The sequence below is a fragment of the Stomoxys calcitrans genome, chromosome 1 (genome assembly GCF_963082655.1).
Source record: "Stomoxys calcitrans chromosome 1, idStoCalc2.1, whole genome shotgun sequence".
Taxonomy (NCBI): Eukaryota; Metazoa; Arthropoda; class Insecta; order Diptera; family Muscidae; genus Stomoxys; species Stomoxys calcitrans.
Genome location: NC_081552.1, coordinates 179726866 through 179754579, shown reverse-complemented (window position 1 = coordinate 179754579; position 27714 = coordinate 179726866). Strand labels below are relative to the sequence as shown.

Genomic DNA, 27714 nt, shown 5'->3' with positions numbered 1-27714 from the left:
ATTTGCCAAAATTTGGAACAAAGACTTGAGTTATGACAACATACATCCATGCCAAGTACGATCCGAATCTGTCTATAAACAGATATGGCCCCATATAAACCCCGAATTTGACTTCTTGAGACCTTAGAGGCCCCAGTTTTCATCTGATTTGACTGGAATTTGGAACAAAGACTAGATTTGTGACATCCAACATCCATGCCAAGTATGATCCGAATCAGGCTATAAAATGATATAGCCCCCATATAAATCGATCCTCGGATTTGATTTCTTGAGCCTCCATAAGCCACAATTTTCATTTTATTTGACTGGAATTTGGGACAAAGACTTTGTGTATGATTTTCAACATTCACGCTAAATATGATCTGAATCGGTCTATAAACAGATATAGCCCCCATATAAAACGTTTCCCGGATTTGACATCTTGAGCCCTTAGAAGCCTCAATGTTGAACCGATTTGGCTGAGATTTGGAAAAAAGACTTGTGTCATGACTGCCAACATCAAAGCCAACTACGATCCGAATCGGTCTATAAACAGACAAAGCCCACATAGAAACCGATTCCTGGATTTGACTTCTTGAGCCCTTAGAAACTTCAATTTTCATCCGATTTAGCTGAAATTTGAAACAAAGTCTTAGGTTATGACTTTCTACATTCGTGTCAAGTATGATTTAAATCGGTCTATAAACAGATATAGCTTCCATATAAAGCGATCCCCGGATTTAACGTTTTGAGACCTTAAAAGCCTCAATTTTCATCCGATTTGGCTGAAATTTGGAAAAAAGACTAGTGGAATGACTTTCAACATCCATGACAAGTATGATCTGAATTGGTCTACAAACAGATATAGCCCTATATAAACCGATCCCCGGATTTGACTTCTTGAGCCCTTAGAAGCCTCAATTCTCATCCAATTTGACCGAAGTTTGGAACAAAGACTTGATTTGTGACTTCCAACATCCACACCAAGTCTGATCCGAATCGGTCTATAAACAGATATAGCCCCTATATAAACCGATCCCCATATTTTCATCTGATTTGGCTGAGATTTGAAACAAAGACTTGTGTTATGACTTCCAACATACATGCAGAGTGTGATTCGTATCGATCTATAAACATATATAAACCCCATATAAAGCGATCCACGGATTTAACGTTTTGAGGCCTTAAAAGCCTCAATTTTCGTCCGATTTGGTTGAACTTTGGACTTATTGAGCCATTAAAAGCCTGAATTTTCCTCCAATTTGGCTGAAAGTTGAAATAAGGGCTTGTGATATGATGTCCAACATCCTTGCCTAGTAAGAACCGAATTGGTTTTTAAACAGATGGGATTTGTCTTCTTCAGCCCTTAGAAGCCTAAATTTTTACCTGATTCGGCTGAAATTTAGCCCAAAAACCTATCTCATGACTTACAATATCAGTGCCAAGTTTTACCCGAATCGAACAATATGGTGATGTAGACCCCCTTTGTACCGATATCCCGATATGACTTCTTAAAGTCAAAATAATTCCAATACAAACTCAGTTAATAAGGTTAATTTTTTTGTGAAATCCATGATGGTGGGTACCCAAGATTCGGCACAGCCAAACTTAGCACACTTTTACTTGTTATAGGTCATTCGGCACAGGTTTTTTATTATCAAAAATAAACTTCCAAAAATCCCAATTTTTGTGTGTTTGAAGAAAAATCTTAAAAGTTTAACTCTTTTTCCAAGTAAAACTATCAGATATTAGAATAAAAAGAGTAAACAGCAATGAAATTGCTTGGGATAAGAAGAAAAGAATCAAGAAACTGGGAAACAACTCTAAAAAACCAAGCAAGCCAAAGGAATCCATTGATTCCTACTCCATAAGCATTGAAATGTAGGCAGGTATTTATATAAGGGTCACATGCGGCTTCGCGCATTGATACACACAACACTCACTCACACACACATGCACTCCAAACTTCACAATCAGAAATCTGGACGAGTGATAAATTGAAAATTAATGAAGTGAAAATAGATGGAACGGATCGCAAATTGCGCCAAAGCCAATAAAATATTTTGACATTTGGAGTTATCGTCTTAATCTGCTTGGTTGACTTTAGGAAAGGAAGAGGGAAAGGAAGAAATGAAAAAAAGAGACCTACAACGGCATTCAATAAGACAATACAAAGAAAACAGATGGAAAGACAGACAGATCGACAAGACTCAGAAGAGGTCCAAGCAAGGACAGACAGAGGTTCAAACCTCTGCTATAGGGTTGGTTGATTTAGGTAGACTTGCTTTTTTTAAAGTATTTTCTTTTCTTTTGCGTTTCTTGTGTTGCGGTTCATTTCTTGGCCTTTAGTTTGTGTTTTTTTTTTGTTGTTGCATGTGCCCTGTTTCCAAGGTAAACATACTTGACCAAGTTAAGTCAGCGCATACCTGTTTGAAAAATTCCGCCTTTGCCTTTTGGTCTGGCCCAGAGTGCAGTGTTTCACCATTTGCTTTCAGCCCAACTGATCCACATACTAATAATTTTGAGAGTGTGTTCTTTTCGATGACGTCTTCCTTTTGTTTTGTTTCCATTGCAGTTGCTTGGTGGTGGTGGTGGCGGCAGCGGTAATATTGGCCAAACCTCATCATCATCAATTATGTCACATAATGCACCCTCACCACTGTCGGGAGGATCACATGAGAACTCATTAAGTCCCTCAGGAGGTTCTTCCGCATCGTCCACATCATCGGCAGCCAATGGTCCTTTGAGTCCTGGAGCAATGTCGCAAACATCCACACACAATGCGGGAAGTGTGCCGCCACAGTCAGGCTCAGCTGCTGCTGCTGCTGCTACAGTTCTAACAGGCGGTAGTGCCAACAATGCAGATGCTTCGCAAACAAGCGGAAATCTTTCGATCACAGCAGGCTCTGCCATGGTTGGTGGACCGGGTGGTGCCGGTGGTTGTTGTGAAAATGGTCGTCCTATTATGACGGATCCTGTCTCGGGCCAGACTGTTTGCTCTTGCCAATATGATTCGGCACGTTTGGCTTTATCAAGTTATTCGAGAATGCCCACAGCCGGTGTGGGAGTTTATGGCACAGCCTACCCTTCGACCGAGCAAAATCCTTATCCCAGTATTGGGGTGGATAGTTCAGCGTTTTACACACCTTTGGTAAGTAGAAGTATATGAAAATGATGAGAGTTAAGAAAGAAAAGTCACAAACTACAAGAGAAGAAAGGAAAAGGAAATAAAAGAAAAGAAAAGTGAAGTGAAGAGAGAAAAGTATACGGAAGAGATTCGAAGTCGATCACATTCTGTCTGTCCATGTTCATTTTTAAGCAAAGTACAGGTTGCAATTTTCATCCGATCATCTTCAAACTTGTCATAGAAATTTTTTTGTGTCTCAAACCCAAGTTGATGGCATGGATATACCCCATTGTAATCATGCCCAATATGAATTGATGGAGTGGTTATCGACAGTGAAAAATATGACTACAAGTCTAAGCGCTCTTGGAAGCTGAAGAGGTAATCCCAGAGATATGATTACCTGCTCTGACTACTGCACTCCCACAATGGCCTTTGGCAACAATAAGCCCTCTTGGAAGCTGCAGAAACAAAGCTTATGACCATGTCCGCATCCTTCAGTATCTTCCAATAGATTCTATATCTTGTTATAACTATCCCTGACTACTGCACCCCGCAAACACCCTCGATCAGTCAATTTTATTGGCATTCCGAGTGAAAAGTAAGTAGCTCCGTAATCCGACATTATACTAAGGTGTACCATAGACTGGAGAGGAAGAATTTTTGTTTTGCAAATAGAGAACGCATACTCTCCATTTTTTCCTTTTAATCCAATAGACAACATATAAAATACAATATTATGATGATGCGTTAACGAGAATCCGAATTTTAGGTCCGAGGAAGTACACATTTATGGTTAAAATGTTAATTGTACTCTTCGCCACTACTGTGGCTGTGGTGCTGTGTATGATTTGACTTAAAAGTAGGCTTAGCCAAGTTCATCTGTTTCCGTATCCATTTTGTACCGTTTGTCTGTCTGTAGTTCTTTTTTGTAATCAAAGTGGAGATCGCATTTGTTACCTATTTTCCACATATCAAATTTTTCATATCACATCCCAAAGACAAACGCATTGAATTTTGCTCTCAAACCAAATGTCGAAGCACTTTTTCCACTCCGGTTAAGACACCTTAAAACATGGTTACTGAACACTTCAACAGCATTTTCTGGTGTCGGAAATCATTGACCACGATATTCTTTTCTTAATATGCGGGAATAAAAGAAGTCATTGGGTTCCCAGTCAGGGCTATACGGCTTGAAAGCTCGCATTGTCATGTTGTACAATGGTTCATCTTCTCTTGTTCGTTTTTTGAATTACTCCCAAGATTTCAAACACATAAATTGTGGTGTACCACTCAGAATTAACCGTCCTACGTTGCTCTAACGAAACAGTCGCCACATGACCAGTTTTGCCGAAGAAACAGGCGGCCATTTGATTCGAAGTGCTTTCTCACGAACAATTTTCATTGGATTTGGATTATCTTCGAAGACCCACACTGTCGATTGCTGTTCTGTTTCGGGCTCATACTCATCGATCCACTATTTGCCACCTATGACGATCTTATAAACGTATTTTGAAGCACCGCGATTGCATTTTCTGCAAATTGAGCACTAATCGACGGATCTTTTTTGACCAATTCACAAATTATGCGGAATCCAACGACAACAGACCTTTTTCGCTGCAAGCTGTTAATACAGTATCAAATGTAAGCTGGTGGAAGAAATGCCCAAGAATGCCTTTATATTACGGCATGTCACATGACGATATTGCATTAAAAGTTATCAATGTTCTCTGATACAACGGCCGTTTTGCACGAGCTTCACGAAATTCGACTTTGAGCGAGCATCGGCCACAACTGAATTCATTAAAACAGTTTTTTACAGTGCTATCAGATGGTGCTTCATCGCCATCAATGCACTCTCGTCCTGATAATCCACGTCGAAATTTGTGAAAAATGGTCGCTCGAAAATGTTCACCGTAAACAACCTAAATGATGGTCTTACGTTTAAACGTTCTGATTACGATTATGTGAGAAAATGTCAAACTTTCTAACGAAATGTTAGTAAATTATATAGCAGCCCTCGTAGTGTAAGGAAGAACTTGCTTACTCAGGTCATTTGAGAGTAGTTCCCACTTGAATCCTCGGTCCTAAGGGACTTGTTGGGTATGAAAAACAGACAGACTAAACAGAGTTGGGTACTCCTCTAACGACCTCCCGAAGTCGACAGTCACAACACCGTTAGGAGTCGTTAAAAAGCACATCCTAAATAATTAATAAAAAAATAGAGCATGTGTTTCTGGTTCCTAACATTGATATAGTCAGATTGCTTTATAAAGCCTAATAACTTGCGAATGTTCACTTCCGCAAATTAAGATAAGCCCACAAAGAAATAACAACATTAGCTGGAACTTCTTTCTCGTGTCAATGCTCCATTGTTTCCTCTTGATCGACGTCTTCACAGCTTTAGCAGAAATCGTCGAAATAGTCTATCAGCATGTTTTCTAATGAGAAATTGGCTGGTCATGGCGCATACGATGAGTGAGACGTCTGTTGTAGCCAGCGACAGCAAAGCGGTAGACTCACTACATAATTTTGGAATGTTCACAAACCTCTCTTTGTGAGTAAGTGAGTAAGTCACAGATTCCAGTTCGCATTAGAATCCGCAAGGTGGTTCCCAGTCTCGCCTGCTCTACAACTTGCTGGGATATCTCTGTGACCGGCATCTAGAACAGATGAATTTTAAACTGTTCAGCCATGTCGTTGAGAAATCGAGGCCGGTTTTTGTATTCAGAAATATGGTCCCCAGAAACTTGATGAATGCAAAGCTGTGTGGGAAGATGTTTATGCCAATCGTGGGTATGGCATTATATCTTAGTCATTCCACTATTTCTTTAATTGCAAGGATCTCCGCTTGATGCACACTACAGTGGTCAGATAACCATTTCAATACAACCAGTCTTAGTTCTTCAGAGTACACTCCAAACCATCTAGTCATTGAGTTTGGAACAATCCGTATGGAAGTCTATGTAATTTTTACCATCAGGTACATCGTAGTTTCTATCGGTTCTATCAGAAATAGTGGTATAGTACTTTTATTCAAAAAGCTGCTTGGGCAATGTGTAAGGGAGAATGCTCCCTTAGCTCCACAGCAGTGCTCGCAGCAATTTGTCTTCCAACAATGACCAGATGCATTAGGTGTAGCATTATATTCCTCAGACAAACAACCATCCTTTGGACCCGGCTAAGAATTGAATAGTAGTTGGACTTTTCAAACGCAGTCCACAACATCACAATACCATATAGCATTATAGGTCTGAAAATGAGAACTAGAGCGTCTGTTTCAAAAAATTTTGGATTTGAAGTTGAATTTGCTGTCCAGCAAAGCGCCTAGTAAACGGTCCGGTAAAGCGCCTAGTAAACGGCCGCCCACCGCGCCTTCATGCGTAGCGCTTCTCATTAACCGGGATAGCCACTTCGTTATTATAACACTTTTTTCCATAGTTAATAATATTGTGTTAATGGCTATATTCCAAAGACGTGAAGGCGTTGGTACATGATCCCAGATCTCAAACCCAATGTTAATTCAGCCTAATAAACTCAGAAATAACTTCACACACTGTGTAAAAGGAAGTTGAAAATGCGCTCTCATACATAGTTATCAGCCATTTAAAGCAAGGATTAACACAAGAACGATTGAACATTGCCATCAACATGACTTGCATCATCATCATCATCATTGAGGCTATCTTAATGCGGACACACCAATAATGATAACCGCACAGAACACAACACAAATTGGCCAAAAACTGGCTTTAGACCTATTTGTGTAACATACCATGAGCATGATAAAATCTATGTATCTTCGTGTGTGTGTGTTTGCGCAAATGAGTTGAGTTGGGTATATTTGTGTTAAATAAATGCAAACGTAGCCAAAGTTAGCCACAAATACACTAAACTAATCCAATTAACAATTTGACAGCTACAACGTAATTAGGAAGAATTTCCAATGGGCGCCTAGCAAATTAGTAACATGCCAATGCCACATGGATTTGGAGAATGGTATTCGGGAAATAATCATGCTAATGGCATTGGAAAATATTTGACCAAAATATAAGAAAAAAGAAGGTGGTTTTAATACAATTTTCTTTTTATATCCACCATCATGGGATGTATGGTAGACTAATCTTGTCATTCGTTACTTTTAACATCTTGCAATATTGACCCGAGACCCCATAAAGTACATATATTCTTTATCGTCTTGACTTTCCGACTCGATTAAGCCATGTCCGCCCGTTTGTCCATTCGTTTGTACTTCCTTCCTTCTGTCGAAATCCCTATAGCGTACGAACAAATAAAGATATCCGCTTGAAATTTGCACATACACTTCTTATCGATGTAGGTCGTTAAGGATTGCAAATGGGCCATATCGGTTCAGATTTGAATATAGCTCCCATATAAACAGATCCCCAGTTTTGAATTCTTGAGCCCCTAGAGAGCTCAATTTTCATTTGAACTGGGGTTTTGACTTCCACTATCAGTGCCGAGTATGATCCTAATCGGTCTATAAACCGATATTGCCCACATACAATCCTGGATGTGTCTACTTGAGCTCCTAAAAACCTAAGTTTTTTCCGACACCTCCATTTTTACCTCATTTGGCTTAAATTTGGCACAAAGACATTGCTCAATATACTGCTACTATCATATTCCCGGTCGCTTCGCTGACCCCGATGGTACATCCAATATCAAGGTGTAACCGTATCGCAATTTTAAGAGCTTTAGGCTAATCCGTAAAGAAAATAAAATTTTAAAAGCTTTGGTGCTTCAATGAACAAATTAAAAAAATCTATTCGGTCGATATATACTACCGAGCTGTACCTGTATCGCATTTTTTAGATCTATAGATCAATATGTAAATAAAGTACCATTTTCTACGTTTCAGTACCTAAATGTACAAATTTGAAAAAAAATCTTCTAGTCATCCGGTACATACTGCCAAGATGTACCTGTATCCCAGGTAGCTAGAAAGTACCATTTAGTCGTCCGGTACATAGTGCCTAGATGTAACTACATTTGAAATTTCAGAGCTGTAGTTCAATCCGCAAGTAAGGTACCATTTTGTAAGTTTTAGTACCTAAATGTACAGATTTAAAAAAAAATCTTCTTGTCACCCGGTACATACTGCCAAGGTGTACCTGTATACCAAATTTCAGACCTATAGCTTTGCCTGTAAATAAAGTACCATTTTGTACGTTTTAGTACCAAAGTGTACGAACATCTTCAAAATATTCTAGTCGCCTGGTACATACTGCCGAGTTGTACCTATAATCCAAATTTCAGAGCTGTACCTCAATCCATAACGAAGGTTCCACTTTGTACGTTTTAGTACCAAAATGTACGAATATCAACAACATCTTTTTTTCGCCCGGTACATACTGCCAAGATGTGCCTGTATGAAAAATTTCGGATCTGTAGCCCAATTTATAAAGAATGTGCCATATTTTCTTCCACTCCTTGTACGGTTTCATCATTTCATCAAGATTTGGTGACAAAAAAATCACAAAATCGTACCGAAAGTGGGACAAATAATACGTTTTGTACCCCAATTGGTACTTTTTGTTACCTTTTTTGTTAATTGAGCTAGAACTTCCTGACTGCGCCAAGTACGGCCCAAATCGGTCTATAACCTGACATAGTTCCTAAATAAACCGATTTTCCGATTTAACTTCTTGAGCCCTTATAAGCCGCAATTTTTGTCCGATTTGGCTGAAATTGAGCATGTGGTGTTTTGCTTTGACTTCCAACAACTGTGCAAGTACGGTCCAAATCAGTCTATAACCGATCATTCTTGTTCGGTCCCTAAGAGCTTTAATTTTTGCAGGCTTGATAGAAGTTTGGTGTGTGGAATCAAATTATGCCCTTCAACTAAATTTATTTTGTATAAGCAGCAGAATCTATGGTGGTGGGTTCCTTAGCACACTTGTACTTGTTTTCATATCTTTTATTGCTCTCCTTTTCCTGTTTTTGTCTCTTCTTCAACCTTCGATCTTCTGTTACCAATTCTCAATTACTTTACACAAAACCTCTTAATTTTATTACTATTGGAAATGTTTAACACATGTACGAACATCTCTATAAAAGTAATTTTTTGTTGTTGTTATTATTATTGTCGCTTTATTTTTCAATACCACGCCATGTTTACTTATAGTTAGTCATTGACGATTACAAAAAGTGTGTCTAGAAAATAAAATGTAAATCAAGAAAAAAAGCAGCACACACACACACGTACATACGTCACATCCCCAACGAATTCCGACCATTGAGATACCCATGATGGAAAAATATCATTGAGAGTGAGGAAACACAGCGATATGAAAAATACGACAATACCTCCTCTTTTTTTAAACCCCGCCATCACCATGAACACCATGGAAATCGAAAGAGACAATGAATATGTCCATTTTGTCATTCCGTTTGGCGCATATCTGCATATTGATATGAGACTACCAAGAATATTGCTTGATTACAACAGATAGACATGTTTAATTCACCATAAAAAAAAATACGAACATCAACCGTGCATATGATATACGAGGGCTGCTATATGAATTTTTGATTGATGATTGGGTTGCCCAAAAAGTAGTTGCGGATTTTTCATATAGTCGGCGTTGACAAATTTTTTCACAGCTTGTGACTCTGTAATTGCTTTCTTTCTTCTGTCAGTTATCAGCTGTATCTTTTAGCTTGCTTTAGAAAAAAAGTGTAAAAAAAAATATATTTGATTAAAGTTCATTCTAAGTTTAATTAAAAATGCATTTAATTTCTTTTAAAAAATCCGCAATTATTTTTTGGGCAACCCAATATAATCATGAAAATGCAATTTTTGTAAATTAAAAACGGTTTCAATGTCCTTCGAAGTATCCACCAGCATGATTTTATACACTTAAACACATGCTCACGCGCTCAAACCAACTGCCGAAATATTTTTATACCCTCTACCATAGGATGGGGGTATACTAATTTCGTCATTCTATTTGAAACACCTCGAAATATGCGTCTGAGACCCCATAATGTATATATATTCTTGATCGTCATGTCATTTTAAGTCGATCTAGCCATGTCCGTCCGTCGGTCTGTCAAAAGCACGCTAACTTTCGAAGGAGTAAAGCTAGCCGCTTGAAATTTTGCACAAATACTTTTTATTAGTGTAGGTCGGTTGCATCGGATTGCAACTGGGCCATATCGGTCCATGTTTTGATATAGCTGCCATATAACCCGATCTGGGATCTTGAGCGTCTAGAGGGCGCAATTCTCTTCCGATTTGAAATTTTGCACGTGGTGTTGTGGTATCACTTCCAATAACTTCTCTAAGTATAGTTTAAATCGGTAAATTTTTGGATATAGCGGCCATATAAACCGATCTTGGGTCTTGACTTCTTGAGCCTCTGGAGGGCGCAATTCTCGCCCGATTTAACTGAAATTTTGCCCGTAGTGTTTTGGTATCACTTCCAACAACTGTGCTAAGTATGATTCAAATCGGTTCATAATCTGGTATAGCTGTGATATAAACCGATCTTGGATCTTGACTTCTTGAGCCAATAGAGCGCGCAATTCTCATCCGATTTTGCTGAAATTTTGCTTGTTTTCTTATGTTACTTCCAATAACTGTGCTAAATATGGCGTAAATCCGTATTGAACCTGATATAGCTGCCATATAAACCGATCTGGAATCTTGACTTCTTGAACCTCTAGCGGGGGCAATTCTCATCCGATTTGTCCTAAACATTGTACAACGTCTTCTCTCATGACCATCAACATACGTGTCTAATATGGTCTGAATCGATCAATAGCTTGATACAGCTCCCATATAAACCTATCTCTCATTTTTGATTCTTGTGCCCCCACAGGGGCAATTCTTATCCGAATGAACTAAAATATTACACAATGACTTCTACAATGTTCAGCATTCATTTATGGTCCGAATCAGACTATAACTTGATATAGCTCCGTTAGTATAACAGTTCTTATTCAATATGCTTTGTTTGCCTAAAAAAAGATACCGCGCATAGAACTTGACAAATGCGATTCATGGTGGAGGGTATATAAGATTCTTAGGAGTGATCTTGGACATTAAATTTAACGGGAGCATACCGAGAATGCTTACAGATGTTGGACACTACGAAGACGAGCCGTAGTCTCGAAATGAGGCCTGAATCCGAGTATAGTCCACTGGCTCTACAGGAAAATTTCTTAGATCAATACTTACTTACGCCTCAGTAGTTTGGTGGACTGCGATGGAGAAAAAGTGCAACGTAAGGATTATATAACAGGTTCAGAGAACATGTTTTCTTGGCATAGGCGAATTGATAAGTATCACGCCCATTACTATTCACGATATCCGGCTATGAGACGTAAGGCGATGTGAGAATGGTGTAGGAGCAGAGCACATCATGGCGTAAAAGTCTAGACGACGATAGGATGGTTTTCGATCCGATACCTAAGGCGACATTGGAGGTCGGTTGAGAGGCATTGCTGCCAGCGACATAGTTTAGTATTGATGGAAGTCTGGCAGCACTATCTGAAAGTTCCATGTAAACGAATGAATCAAAGTTAGAGGATAGAGTGGGCCTGAAGGTCTACATTGAAAAACCGGGGACTGGGATCTGTTTACGACTGCCTGCCCATAATATAAATAATTAAAATTAATAAATATAACGTTCCCGCAGGCGGAGATCCGGGCGATCACGGAATGCATGAGGTGGTATAGTGTTAACTGGCCATCAAGTCTGTAACAACCAGCACGGTAAGGTCCCGAATTGTCTTGAAGTGTATCAAGGAGAAACGTGCTAAGTTTGGCCGGTCCGAATCCTTGAAACCCACCACCATAGATTCTGCGTAAAATTGACATAAAATAAAATTAGTTGAAAGGCATAATTTTACTCTACGTACCAAATTTCTGCCAAACCCGGCATAAATCAAAGTTTCTTCGAGAGATCGTTTTATATGGTAACTACATCACGTTAAAGATCGTACTTGGCACAGTTATTGAAAGTCGTAATAGAACGCTACATGCAAAATTTTAGCCAAATCGGACAAAAATTGGGACAAAAATGTCATATCAGGTGATCGGTATATATGGGAGCTATATCAGGTTATAGACCGATTTAGACCGTACTTGCCACGGTTGTTGGACAAAAATTGCGGCTTCCAGGGGCTGAACAAGTCAAATCGGGAGATCGGTTTATATGTGAACTATATCCAAATCTGAACCGATATGGTCCATACAAACGGAATGACCAGGTAAGTATAAACTGTAGAAAAAGGAGGTTAACGCCTTTTTTGAGGACGACACAATTGTTTGGGTGCTGGGCCATAGCGGAAAAAGAAGGAATGAAAAAAGCAGACGATTTGGCTGTGAAGGGCAAAGGACAGTCGTTAATAATGTTTGTTAATACTAAGCCTTTCGGGTCGACGCAGTCCGAGTTAAGGGCGTGGGCGACGAACACGTATGCAACACTGTGGAACATCGAAACAGTTGGTAGGACGGCGAAAATCCTATGAAGTGATCTGGAACGTCAGAGGATGAGGGAAATAAGAAGGAGATCAGTATGGGCTTCATAACGGGATACATAGGACTACAAGCACTCTTTTGTAGAATATGTGCGGCAAGTGATGGTATGTGGGAAAAATGATGAGACTTTTGAGCATTTCCAAAGTCAGTCCAAAGTCATTGCCCGGCATTCGCGGCTAATAGACACCTGCACTTATGAGAGCTATTTCTCCCATATGCCGAGTATAAACCATCCTCTTGAGCCTCTAAAGGGGATAATTCAAATCCCATTTGGCTGAAACTTTGAACGATGAATTTTTCTATAAATTTCAACGGATATGCCAAAGCCAATCGCTTCTGAACTTGATATGGCTCCCATATAGATCGATCTCCCGAATATACTACTTTAGCCTCTAGAGAGCTTATTTCATATCTGATTTGACTGAAATGTTGCACTATGATTTTTCATACGACCTCCAACAGTTATTCTAAGAATAGTCGGAATTGGTCTTTAACGTGATATAGCTCCTATATAAACCAACCACCCTATTTTATTCCATGAACCAAAAGAGGGCACAATTCGTATCCGAGTTGGCTAAAATTGTGCACGATGACTCTCGCTATGGCCTCCGAGTTGTGGTCTCAATCGGTGTATAACCTGATGTAGGTCCTATATAAACCAATCTTTCGATTATACATCATGAGCACCCACAGAAAGCAATTATTTTCCAAGCTTAGAAAAAACCCATGGGGATTTCATGTTGTTGTTGTTGTAGCAGTTTATTGTGTACTATCTTTCGTCTGCTTGATTCTGTTGAGTGTCAAGACCCAGGAACTTCGCGACTAAGATGGGGTGCGTCTACAGGGATCTGGGTCTGAGTCGAGTGGGTCTGGCCGGGCAGTTAAACAGGTGACGTGTATCGTGCGGTCCCTGGTTACAATCGGGACATACATCTTGCACGTCGGCATCAATCCTAGCTCTATGGGAATTGAGGCGGCTGCATCTGCCGGAACGTAATTGAGCCAGAACTACTCTGGTTTGCCGGGGGAGATCAATTTCTTCAGGTGCAATGGGTGGCACCTGAAGAAATCGACCTCGATTTCATGTAGTGACCGCCCATTATCCTATTTTAGTTTGTGCCTATAAATAACATGACAAATGCGATCCATGGAGGAAGGTATATTAGATTCGGCTAAGCCGAACTTAACACGTCTTAAAATTCGATATCCGGTTGGTAGCCAATTTCATTTCTATTCCAAACATTTGAGGACCATTTTCCTGTCGGCTTTTATTTTCTTCAGCACATTTATGGGGTTAGGTCGGTCCCATAAACTCCTGGCGCTTAGCGAAACCGATTTCTAGTTTGGAAAAACAAATCGCTAAAGGTTTAATAAATTCGACTCAGCCGAATCTAACGGCTCTCTCTTTCTATACATGGTTAAAAACTAGAAATAGCGTGGTGAGTTCTGCGGGGCCGAATATTGGATACCCACCACTATGGATTCCGCTAAAAATGTACCCTTTTTAGCTGAGTTCGTCTCAAGAAGTCGTATCGGGATATCGTTACTTAGAGGATAAAACTTGGCTTTAATGTTGTAAGTCATAAGATAGGGTTTTGCGCAAAATTTCAGCCAAATCAGGCGCAAATTAGGCTTCTAAAGCCAAATCGGATGAATATTGAAGCTTCTAAGGTCTCAAGAAGTCAAATCCGGGGATTGGTTTATATAGGGGCTATATCTGTTTATTGACCGATTCCGATCATACTTGGCATAACTCAAGTCGTTGTTCCAAATTTTAGCCAAATCGGATAAAAATTGATTGGCTTCAAGAGGCTCTAGAAGTCAAATCGGGGAATCGGTTTATATGGGGGCTATATCCAAATCTGAACCGATATGGCCCATTAGGTCTCCCCAACGACCTACTTCAATTAGAAGCATCTGTGCAAAATTTTAAGCCGTTGGGATTACGTCTTCGACCGATATCGTGATTCGATAGACGGACAGACGGACATGGCTAGATAGACTCAGAATGTCGAGACGATCCAGAGTATATAAACTTTATGGGGTGTTAGACGAATATTTCCAGGTGTTCCAAACGGAATGACTAGATTAGTACACCCCCATTCTATGGTGGTGGGTACAAAAAATTTTTCGTATTGACAACAACAACAAGTCATGGTATGTGTGTTTGGTTTAGAATTTGTTTTAAGTTATTCAATTATTGTTTTAGGTCGTCGTTGATGTTCATGTTACCCACCCAAACGCCCACAATTGCACCATCCAGACATAATATTCTAGCTTTTTATGTTGTCGTCACTTCAACGCCACACAGTTGATAGTAAGCTATAGTTGTTATTTAATAGCGGTTAGCTCCTACATGCTATGGATGCAAAAAAAACAAGAAGGTTTATATAAATGTTTGTCCTCATGAGTTAGGAACATGGCGGTATTCCAATATAAAGCAGACTTTTTTCACTACAACAAAAATATTTCAGTGCATTGTGAATGAACTTCAATTAAACTTGTTAATAAATTGTTAAAAAAAAGGATGTTCATTTCTTTTACTTTTTAGGTTTGCATTAAGTTCTGTTTGCACATTGACTACCGCATATTGTTTCTATTTTATTGATTTCTGTATAAAATGCAGTGATGCTTGACAGAATACAAAGAATGCACAATGGCTATGTGGTATGAAAAAAGGCTGTTTGCGGGGAATTTTTATATGATAAAAATTCAATAAAGAGAAAAGCATTGTTTGCATGACTTTTTAAGACTCAATAAAAAATAAAGTAAAGAATTCAGAATGAAAAGATTTGATTGATGTATCAACATTCTGCAAAAAACAAAACAAGTTAAAACGTGCCAAGTTCGGACGGGCCGAATCTTTGTTACCCACCAATATGAAAAAATTTGCCTTTGTCAATTCAGTTTGTCCATCAATTTGGGAATTGGTTGTGACTGCTATGGTCTGAAGTAGTCATATCAGTGCACCGGTATTTAGTGGGCCCAACGTTTTTCGACACTTGAAAAAGCGGTTGATGTGTTCAGAATGTATGTTTTGGAGATACCTCAACCAGAGTGGTAAAAGTGCTTCGACAATTGGTTCAAACGCAAAAATTGAGGCCTCAGGAGCTCAAGAACTAAAATCAGATGATCGGTTTACATGGGACTTATATCAGTATGTAGACAGATTCGAATCATAGTTTCCACAAACGCTGGAAGTTATAGCAGTAGTCTTTGTGGGTCTAGGGACTCAAGAATTCAATGGGTTTTATATTGGGGGGAATACCAGTTTATTGACCGATTTAACAAATATTTTATAATGGCATCAATATATTAAGTACAAAGCTCAACAACACTTCTTAATAGCCTCCATTGTCTGGTATTGGATTGATACCAAATGGTATTTAAAATCTTTGCCAGTGACGCAAACATAATAATACCAGGCGGTATTGGCAAATTACTGTCATTTTTCTATCAGTGCATACGTTTTCATGATCGCACAGATCTCCTGCAGGACGGTATTGTGGTCAGGCAGTCGGAAACAGGTCGTAGTCCCTTTGTTCTCAATGTAGATCCCCAGGCCTACTCCGTCCTTTTGATTCATCCGTGTAGCATGAATCCAAGACCATGACATTGTTACCAGTATATTTTGTTTGGCCTCAAGTGTCGTCTCAGGTAGCCACAACATCTTCAATTCCAACTAGGTTAGTAGCCTCGATAATACTACGATGGTATGACCTGCTCTTATCCTCTATCCTTAATTTTCATAGCCGTAGTGGCCTCGTATGTCTATTTATTATTTGTCAAATAACGCTCCTGTAGAGCCAGGGAAGTATCCTCGGATTCAGGCTGGCCTGGCATATCTACTTTGTGCCCAACATCTGTGAGCCTTCTCAATACGCTCCTGAATGTGACACTTCCAGTTCGGTTTCCTGATATAGGTCACACTTAATTATTTGACATTGTCGGACATCGAAATCGTTATGTTGGGAAAACGTGGCGCGTCAAATTGACTCACCTACAGTCATCTCGTGAACAGGCACAGTTTAGCCTTCTCTGGGTTAATATTGAGACCCTAGGTGTAGCCTAGTCGTATGCCATCTCCAAGACCATTTTAGCCTATCTGCATAGCTGATTCTGATCCCTATTCCTCAGAAATATTATAACATATATAAATTATTTATGGTAGCTATCGTTCTTCCGATTTGTTGCCTTTAGTTCATAAAATATTTTCTGTTAATTTTAATATTTCTATACATAAGTGATTTAAATCAATTTTTCTCTTTCTAATTACAGGGAAATCCCTATACACTCAAAGAAACTACAACCGGCTCAGAAATGTCAGCGGCTGCAGCCTGGTCCACAGCTGGTTTGCAACCAACTACTGGTTATTATTCATACGACCCAACATTTGCATATGGGTAAGTCAAAGTGTCAAATTTAAAACGGCCAAACATAATTCAAATGCACCACCAAACCACCACCGCCAATGATTTATTATCAGATGGACAAATATTATAATAAGAATCTTAAAACGAAATTTAAATCTCAAGTCACAATATTGTGATTTCATTTAAAGAAAGACTTAGTCACAATGAATTAAAAAAGCGCAGAAAAATGCTATAAATCTTATCAATTTTGTTTTATTTCCCATTTAAATTCTCGACAAATCTTTCAACACTTCATAAATAAATCGTGTCTTTATGATTAAGCGGCTATGTGTAGGGATAAAAATGAAAATAAAAAAACCAAAGCACTTGCAATGATTTATTTTATTATCAGTTGTTACAAACTTGGAGATAGGATTTATTTATACTTTGCCCTTTCCTTCTGCAATCTTTTCCAAAGTAAATCAAACTTTTACGACATCAAACCAAATTGTGTTTTTTTTCCTATAGCAAGAAGAAATCTGGTTGGGGGATTAAGTGTTATTGAATAAAATTGTTCCCTTTGGGCTATTACAGTCTGCTGCTTTAACCTTAGCAAAAGTAGAAGCAAGTAGCCAAGCAACTTTGCCAATATCAGTCTTCTCTGTGTGGCAGTGGCAAAGCAAAACTAAAAGAAGTAGCTGGCTTCATGGTGGTTGACTATAGCAACCATATTTGCCTAACATCTCCCCTATATTTTATCTTTTGGGTAAAAGATAAATGTGAGGGTCCATGCCCTTGTTCCTTAGCTCTAGCAAACCAAAAACATAAGTTAGGTAGCACTGAGCTTGACGAAGTTTTTCACACTTTGTCTATTCTATGTGGAATAACTGAAGTTCAACAAGTGTTTGATGTAAGGTGATTGGAAAATATTTGTGACCATATGTGAAGACAATGATTACCCTTAAAAATGAAATAAAATAAAATAAAACAAAATAAAATAAAATATAACAAAATAAAATAAAATAAAATAAAATAAAATACAACAAAATAAAATAAAATAAAATAAAAAAAAAATAAAATAAAACAAAATAAAACAAAATAAAATAAAATAAAATAAAAAAAAAATAAAATAAAATAAAATAAAAGAAAATGAAATGCAGTGAAATGAAATAAAATTAAATAAATTTAAATATAATAAAATAACATAAACTAAAATACAACAATATAAAATAAAAAAGTTAAATACAACCAAATAAAAAAATAAATTAACTATGATAGAAGTAATTTTAGAATTCCTTCATCTTCTATATATATAAAAATTAATTTGTGTTTGTTTGAAGCACCACGTTTCCTCAATAGAACGATTTCGATATCTGAAAAGGTCAAATACTTAGGAGTGATCTTGGATAGGAAACTTAATTGGAAGTGTCACATTCAGGAGCGTACTGAGAAGGCTAACAGATGTTGGGCACTATGTAGACGGGTCGTAGACTCGAAATGGGGCCTGAATCGGAGGATAGTCCACTGGCTCTACAGAAGCATGATTAGACCGATCCTTGCTTTCGCTTCAGTAGTTTGGTGGACTGCTATGGAGAAAAAGTGCAACTTTAGGACAATACAACAAGTTCAGAGTACATGTTGTCTTGGTATAGACGCAGCGATGAGGACCACTCCCACTAGGGCACTGGAAACTATTCTAGATATCCCACCCATTGACGTACAGATTAAATGTGAGGCAGCCACTGCGACTTTGACTCTTAAGGCGATGGAAGAACGGATTAAGGATGGTATAATCGGGGCGACGATAGTAAACCTGGAAGAGGTTTCCTTCCGAATACCTGAGACGACACTTGAGGCTGTTTGCAAGGCACTGCTGCCTGCGTCACAGTCTTGGTCTAACGGAACCTTAGTATTGCCGTCTGGAAGATCATGTTACATAGATAGATCAAAGCTAGGGGACAGAGTGGGCCTGGTGGTCTACATTGAGAACCCAGGAACTGAGATCTGTTTTAGACTGCCTGACCATAATAGGGTCCTGTAGGCGGAGATATGGGCGATCATGGAATGCGTGAGGTGGTGTGGTACTAATGCGAGAACGTCGAGTGTGAGCATCTTTACGGACAGTAAAATGGCCATAAGCGCAATAACAACGAGGAGGGTAAGGTCATGCAGTAAAAGAAGGAGATTAACGCCTTCTCTGAGGATTGCGCAATCCGCATCGTTTGGATGCCTGACCATAAGGGAGTAAAGGGGAATGAAAGGCAGACGATTTGGCAGTCAAGGCCAGAGACCTGCCGTCGATAAACTTGGTTAAACCGAAGCTTTTCGAGTCGACGCAGTCCGATTTAAGGGCGTGGGCGACAAACGACAAGACAGCGAAAATCCTATAGGGTGATCCTGATCGTGAGAGGACGAGGCTATTACTGAAAGGAAGTAAGAAGAAGGTCAGTAATGCTTTTGGTGTCATGGGACACATAGGACTACGAGCTCACTTATGGCAAATCGGTGCGGCAAGTGATAGAAGGTGTAGGGCATGTGGGGAACATGATGAACGGGAAGACTATGATGTTTGTATCTTTGTTTGTGGCATCGTAAATTTGTTTATTCCGTATAGACTCAAAAAAGGCTGAACCGATTTCTTTGAAATGTTCACAGATTGTGTAGTTTGGTCCGGAACGAGCAATAGGCTATATAATTTTTTGATATCGTAAGAGGACGGACTCTTTCCCTTACCCCAAAGCTTGACCCATAAATAAAATTGCACCGATTGGGACAATATGGGACTCGAATGAAAGATATTTGGGAGTAGAGCACAAAGACTAGGTTAGGTTTAAGTAGTTTCTGACATCAGACTCACTTAGACGTTTTCGTCCATTGTGATACCACAGAAACAGAATATGCCTCCTAGTTCCTACCGTTGAACTATCCAGATCGCTTTAAGAAGCCCTATAACTTGCGAATTTTCACATCCGCTAAATCAGACAGGTTCTCAAAGAAATGAGAACCTAAAGTGGAACTCGTTCTAACTGCTAGTGTGGGACAAACTCACAGAAGGTGTTCTTTTCCCTTCCCTTCTTCTTCGATGTCCTCACAGCTTCTGCAAATGACGTTTCTGGTAACCTTCAGTCTGTCAGCATGTTTTCCGATTAGACAGTGGCCTGTCATGACGGACACAATGACTGAGACGTCTGTTCTAGCCAATGACAGGAAACAGTAGAAAACAGTTTAGGCCACATAGTTTTGGATTGCACAGCCAATTTTTGTAACCGTAAGATATTTATGGAGTAGAGCACAAAACTAATATTCACTTTCGGGACTAAGTGTCTGAAAGCTCACTCACACCCACAATACAAATAACCCCCTAAATAGACATATTGACCTATCATGCCAATATGGGACTCAAATAAAAGGATTTGGTGTACAAATCGTGTCGTCTGATAGTAAATTTTGTGGGGCTGCCAAAACCTCGAAACCTCTCATAACAGACAAATAGAAATTAGGTTAGTTTAGGTTAGGTTGAAAAGAGGGTGTGGATGTTCATCCGCCCCATGCCACTACGGACATACACCTAATCCAGTAAATGGCTTGTTGTGAGCTCTAAATATTAAAAAAAACATCCTCGAAAAAGAACATCTAAGCTCGGAATTCCGTGCTATTTACAAAATACGTAATTGTTCTCCATGCCACGCACTAAGTTGGTTCATGTCAGGTATTGTGTCCCCACCTAATTGCCGATATCTGTTATAGAAATAGAAATTAACTATGGCTGTTACAGAAATAGAAATCAACTATTTTCGGTCCATGCATCTGGGAGGTGTTTCTGTTTCTAAAACTACCGCAAATAGGCTAATTGACCGATCATGTAGAGTACGAACATCCCAGTTTGTGATTAACAGTTAAAAGGGAATACCCAAAACCATAGAATTAAATTTTTTCCACGTTTTGAAAGCGAAAACGCAGTGATCGAAATTTAAGCTCCACTATAAGAAGCTTCCTTTTTAGAGTAGAGTCCAACTCATGCCGATAAGTAATAAATTTTTGTACTGATATCTTCATGTCTTGATTATACACAACTGTCGCTACTATTATTGAAGGGATAACCACTGCTGGAAATGTTTTCTTATATTTATGCCAAAATTCGAACCCAGGCCTTTAGTGCTATTACCGAAGATGGCAATAGATAGACCGACAAAAGTGGAAATTCGATTTAGTTTAAAAATGGACAAAGTGATGACGATGTGAAGAGCATAAACAGCGAGCATCACTAACAATCTATTGGAGGATATTAACCATTTGAAAAGCAACGTCAATCCGAATAAAGAAGTAGAGAGAGCGGTAGAGCACTCATAGTTGATCATATGCTTTTCCCCACTGTTCTTCCAAGTTGCCCATGGATATAGCTAAACTCTGGCTATATCCAGTTTTTTTACACTCCTACGCTGGGACAAGCTTCCACAGAAAGCTATCTTAGATAAAATTTTCTAAAATTTTGAAGAAAAAAAAAAAAAACAAGAGGAACTGGGGGAATAACTTATGGTAGTTCTAACAAGATAATCAGAAAATAATGAATGTTATCATACGGGAGGCCACCGTAGCGCAGAGGTTCTCCTATTACGCTGAGCGCCTGTGTTCGAGTGCAGCGAGAACATCATAAAAATTTTCAGCGGTGGTTATGCCATTTGGTATGGCAGTCATGTAAAAACTTCTCCACAAAAAGATGTCACCCTGCGACACGACGTTCGGGCTCATCTATAAAAAGGAAGCTTCTTATCATTGACCTTAAAAGAAACGTAATTGATAAGAAAGTTGTATTTTATATCCTATAGTCTATTATATAAAAATTAAAGTGTTGCGATTTGTTTGTTCCGAATAGACTCAAAAATGGGTGAACCAATTTTCATGATATGGTAGAGTTTAGGGTTCTTTATTTTGTGGGTGGCAGACCCTCCCCCTAACTTAAATTTTCAAAAACGCCAGATCTCGGAGGTCGTCGCAACGATTTAAGTGAAATTTTTTTACGGCACCTTATGGTAACCCAAAAAGACAAAATTTTTAAAAAACTTTGGGGACCCCATGCCCTAAAAACCCGCCCAAACTGACATGTTTACCAATTGGGAAAATATGGGTATCCAATGAAAGATATTTTAGAGCAGAGTAGGAATTTGACATACCAATTTGGCCACAAGTGTCCGGGGGCCCACCCCACTCCCAAAATACCGCTCAAAAATGGCATATTTACCGATTGGGATAATATGGGTATCATATGATAGGTAATTGGTTGTAAAATATCAAACTTATAAAATGTGGGGTCAAGTCCCAGGGGGGCGCCTTGCCCCAAAAAAAAAACCCCCAAACGGACATTAGGTCGATCGGGACATTATGGGATTCAAACGAAAGGTACTTAGGAGTAGACTAATATTAAAGTTTGGAATCTATTCCGAAATTATATACCACAAGATGGAACTCAAACGAAAGGTATTTGAGAGTAGAATACGAAAATTAAGTAAAAATGAAAAATTTGAGTCAATTACCGGGAAGTCGCACCACCACAAAATAATGCCCCAAAATGTATAACAAAAGAGACAATATGGTGTTCTAATGAAAGGTACTTGAGAGTCAATTAGAATATAAATTATTATTTCTTTCAAATTTGGACCATGTCGGAAGGGAGTCCCAAACACTTAAGGGTGTAGCGAAGCACACCCTGGTTTTCCTATTATTATTTTAAATAACTGTGACGCATTGCTCGATTGTGTATCTTTTCATGGTTCAAATTGAGTTTGTCTGAAATTGAGAAATATTTCATGAAACGCAGAGAAAACGTTTAAGTGTGGTTCACATTCAAAATGGGCCTTTAAAATTTTACCTTTTAGTAGAATGTTTAACAAGCAATGTTTATTTTGAAGGATTTTAATAAAAATATTTAATTTATTTTCTTTTTTCTCCCTTTAGCTATGGCGCTTCTTATGATCTAGCCTCTCGACGTAAAAATGCCACCCGCGAATCTACCGCCACCCTAAAGGCCTGGCTTAATGAACATAAAAAGAACCCTTACCCCACTAAAGGCGAAAAAATCATGTTGGCCATCATCACCAAAATGACACTGACACAGGTCTCCACTTGGTTTGCTAATGCTCGTCGCCGACTGAAGAAGGAGAATAAAATGACTTGGGAACCAAAGAATCGTACCGAAGATGATGACGATGATGCAATGCTATCGGAGGATGAGAAAGAACTCGAGAAGAGTGACATGAACAAATTATCTGGTGGTGGTAATTCAGGATCTGGATCAATGTATGGCCAACAATTGCACAAAGGTAAGTTGTAACACTTGCAAAAGGGTGTGAAATACGATTTGAATGGGACATGTGCTGTAAAAACTTTTTGCATAAATGGTTGAATTAACCTAAGTTTGGTAGTATCTGAAACGTAACAAAGCAAATTGCCTTTTTCAGTTGGTATTCTTTCAGATTTGTTTGTCAGTATAAAAAAAAAAAAATTAAAAGTTTCCAAAAAAATTAAAAACGCATCTGGACCAAACTTGCCAGGTACGTCGGAGGGGGTCTAATACTATTCACTGTCCTAGACCATAACACAGGAGGTTGGTCTATATGGTAGCTATATCAAATGTAGTTCGACTACGCCATGTTCTGGATGTGTAGGTGTCTAATTCAACTGATTGTACCAAATTTTTAGCGAAATAGAGTAATAATTCGCCTTTTATGGCCCTTAAATCGGAAGATTGGTATATATGACAGCCATATCGAAATATAGACCTATCTGGTACAAAGAGCTTTACACAGCTCACTGTGCCAAATTTCAGCGAAATCTGTTAATCAATGCGACTTTTATGGGCACAAGAACTTAAATTGGGAAATCGAAATATATGGCAGCTACATCCAAATATATGCCGATCTGGACCATATTCGTATAGACTTCAAGGGGCCTCGTCGTCTTCGGGAGATCGATCTATATGAGGCCTGTATCTACCATATCATGTATTACGATATAGCCCATCTTCGATATTAACCTGCCTACGGACAAAAACGGGCAGATGGACAAACAAACTGGCGGAAGGTTGGACGGATAGACAGATGGACGGTCAGACAGACAGACGGACGGACGGACATGGCTAGATCGTCTTAGATTTAACGACGACCAAAACCTTCATGTGTTGCAAACAGAATGACAAAATTATTATACCCCCATCCGATGGTGGGTATACAAATTAAAGTAAATACGAGGCGATTTCTATATCAATGAGAAATATGCTTATTATAGCCGACTTTAGCACAATTATTTCATCTACTGGTTGCAGTGCACTCTTCAATAAGGCGAAAATCACAAGGTCACCACGGAGAAACCTATACGATTGAGCTAAGAAAATGCTAGGGTGAGCTGAAAAAGCACAGAACAAATCTTGAATGGACTTCCGCAGCTCCATCGGATATATATCCAAGATCCCTAAATTACTAATTATTCTAGTTTTCACTTTTATTTCGATTGGGTAATTTTGTTTTTTAAAAGAATATTCAGTACCGATTTCTATAGGAGGCTTTACGTTGTCGCTACTGTAGGTATTTTGCTGGACAGGAAATTGAAATTCAAATCCAACACTTTTGGCGAATATGTGGCTCTATACACCTGTAAAAATGTAATCGGCAAATGTTTCGGGGCGTTCAAACCGCGTGACATCTACTGGCTAGTTTTATATTACATGGTGTTGTGTTGTGGTGTACGGCACTGTAAAAATTCAGCTACTGCTCTTGATTCAGTCGAATCTAGAGGGGGGCTTGCTTGTTCATTACGTCTACACTTAGGACCAAAATCTACCAAGTCAATAGGGTAACGAACAAAAGGAGATAATTTGTTGTAGAGCACGAATAGAATCCCACGCCCAAAAAACCACAAGTACGCATTAAGTCAGGCCGTACAGAACTTTGTATCCCATCACCATGTGTTACATCTTATCCAACTTACGTTAACCTTTTGTGAACCCAAGCAGTTTATTTTCGGGTAAGAATGTACCAAAACTACTTGCTACAGTCCGGCTGAGCGAACAAGGCGAAGGAGAGGTTGTGAGATTGTAAGGGAAATTCCGCGAGTGGGAAGAACCCCCCTACGATCCGAGCTAGCGAACAAGCTGCATGGCAAGTTGTTGGAAAACTGTTAGAGGCACTCTTTCTACGTCCAGCTGTGTGAACAAGCTCAAAGCAGAGGGGTAGAGAAAGGAACAAGCCAATGTTCTAGGAAAAAGTCTTTTAAGTCTGATTCTAAATGTAAATTAAATGGAAAAGTATTCCAAAGATGGATTGTACCAAAATAAAATTTCCATTCGGATGCTAGACTTCGCCGTCTCAATTGTATGATTTTTTCCGCTATTGGATCTCGCGAACCTGAGTCGGTCGTATAAATACCCTGGTCTCTGTCTGAAGCTAATCTTGTGCAGGCATTGAAATGCTGTCATATTGAGAAGTGTGGCGAAGCTGAATCCATAAAGGGAGTTGGTAATAGACGATACATATTGCATTCTACTCAGTCCATTGACATACCGTATAATAGTATTGTACGGCACATTTATCTTGCGCGAATTCTGCGAGTCGCAGTGAGCAAATAGCTCACAACGGTATATCAAACCTGGCACTAAAAATGTTATGCGGTGTGAACGAGTGAGTTAGCCACAATACCGGTAGTTTCACGAAGGTCCGACTAACAAAAGCATTGATGTGATCTGTCCAGCTCAGAGAGATGTTAAAGATCACCCCAAATTCATCATTAACAATCACATCAATATCGTGGAACGACAATCTCTTACTCCTATGGACAATCAGACACTTCGATTTCTGAAGATTCAAATGAAGACCATTCGCCTTGGTCCACTCATAAACACGGAAGAGATCGTCATTAAGATTCCGAGTTTCAGCAAGGACATCGTTAAATTGTCGTAAATGTTTACGTCGATTTATTATCTATATCCGTAATAAATATAACTTGCAACAGGAATGTAGATAGAGCTCGTATTTGACATAGTAGTTTTGGGTTTGGGTTTCCTCCTCAAACCCCATCAAGATAATATGGTACTGAAATTTTAAGTATTTAGAAGTAAAGAGCCGACTACGAATCTAACATCGAAATTTAGGTCTTAGTACCTAGGCGGAGCCGCTCTCAGTCCGAAATTTTCCCAACTGGTATGTCAACCAGCGACGGTCAAACATACCCACACTCTTTGGACTTCATTGTGTACGAAAGTAAGAACATGGACCATACACCTGGAAATAATTTCAAATGTGTGCATATGGCCATCGCTGTTGTAGACCGAATAGGGTGTAGCGTACGAATCTAGTAAACAATTTGTTTGAAAATCTTCTTAATCTTCTTCTTCTAAATCTTTTAAAATTATTTGCAGAAAATGGAAATTCAGCAGAAATTCGTGAGAAATATTTAGGCTTTTATTTTACATTAAGGGAAACTTGAGGACAGATAGGCAAGAGAAGAATTACCTATAATAGACCTTATTACTTGTGAATGTTCCCATTTGCTAGTTTAGAGAAGTTTTCATGGATATGGGAAACTAAAAACTGCATCTGCTACGGTTTCCAGGTACGGGGGAAGTGCACAACGGACCACCAAAGGATGGTGGGTGTACTTATCTAGTCATTCCGTTTGCAACACCTCGAAAAATTCGTCTAAGATACCATACAACATATATATTCTTGATCGCCATATTCTTCATCGTCCGTCCGTCTGTTGAAACCACGCAAATTTTCGAACTAGTAAGGTTCGACGATTGAAATTTTGCATAACTTCTATTTACTAATGTAAGTCGGTTGACATTGTTAATGCGCCAAAATGGTCCATGTTCAGTCATAGCTCCCATATAAACCACTCTTCAAATTATACTTCTTGAGCTTTTAGAGAGCGCAATTATTATTCGATTTGGCTGCAATTTTGCACGATGACTATTTCTATAATCTCCAATAGATGTAACAAGTGTGGCCTGAATTGGTTTATAGCGTGATTAGCTCTCATATAAACCAATCTTCCGAACATACTACTTGAGACTCTAGATGCAGCAACTCCTATTTGACGTGGCTGAAATTGTGCATGATGACTTTGTCTATGACTTTCAATAGATGTACCAAGTATGGTCTAAATCGGACCAAAACCTGATATATTTATAACCCGATTTCCATTTATTACAATTCCTTTATTTACAATTGGACTATATTAAACATATTTCAATAAAATATGGCCAATAATAAATTGTTCATTGTGAACATAGGGCATCAACAAGCTATCTCCATCGAGCTCTATCGTTGGCCAAAGCATTGGCTTGTTTCCACTAAAAACACACGGTTGGTATTTACCCAGCCAACTCTCTTTTCGTACAGCGGATCCATGTGTTTTTCGGGTTTTCGCTGTCTTTGCAGGGTCATATCCTACGGTCGGCGTAGGATATGACCCAACCAAGTCCATTTTTATACCCTACACCACTACTGTGGTATCATAACTTAGTAAATTTGTTTGTTCGTCTGCCCGTCTGTCTGTCCGTCTATCCAAGTTAATTTGTGTACAAATTACAGGTCGCAGTTTTCATCCGATTGTCTTCAAATTTGGTATAGGCATGTTTTTCCGGCCTAGAGACGGTGCCTATTGGAAAAAATCGGTTCTGATTTAGATATAGCTCCCATATATATATTCGTCCGATTTGCAGTAATAATGCAATAAAATGGTCACTTGTAAACTAA

The 27714-nt window shown here is 38.9% G+C and overlaps 1 protein-coding gene across 1 annotated transcript in view; it reads left to right on the top strand.

The window, feature by feature from the left end:
• The window catches only part of LOC106092022 (homeobox protein araucan), a 75949-nt gene that overhangs the window by 41313 nt on the left and 6922 nt on the right, over window positions 1-27714 (top strand). The window contains exons 2-4 of the mRNA XM_013258761.2: window positions 2555-3130; window positions 16893-17017; window positions 22919-23283. Coding sequence (XP_013114215.2) covers window positions 2555-3130; window positions 16893-17017; window positions 22919-23283 — 1066 coding nt within the window. The remainder of the gene's footprint in view (window positions 1-2554; window positions 3131-16892; window positions 17018-22918; window positions 23284-27714) is intronic.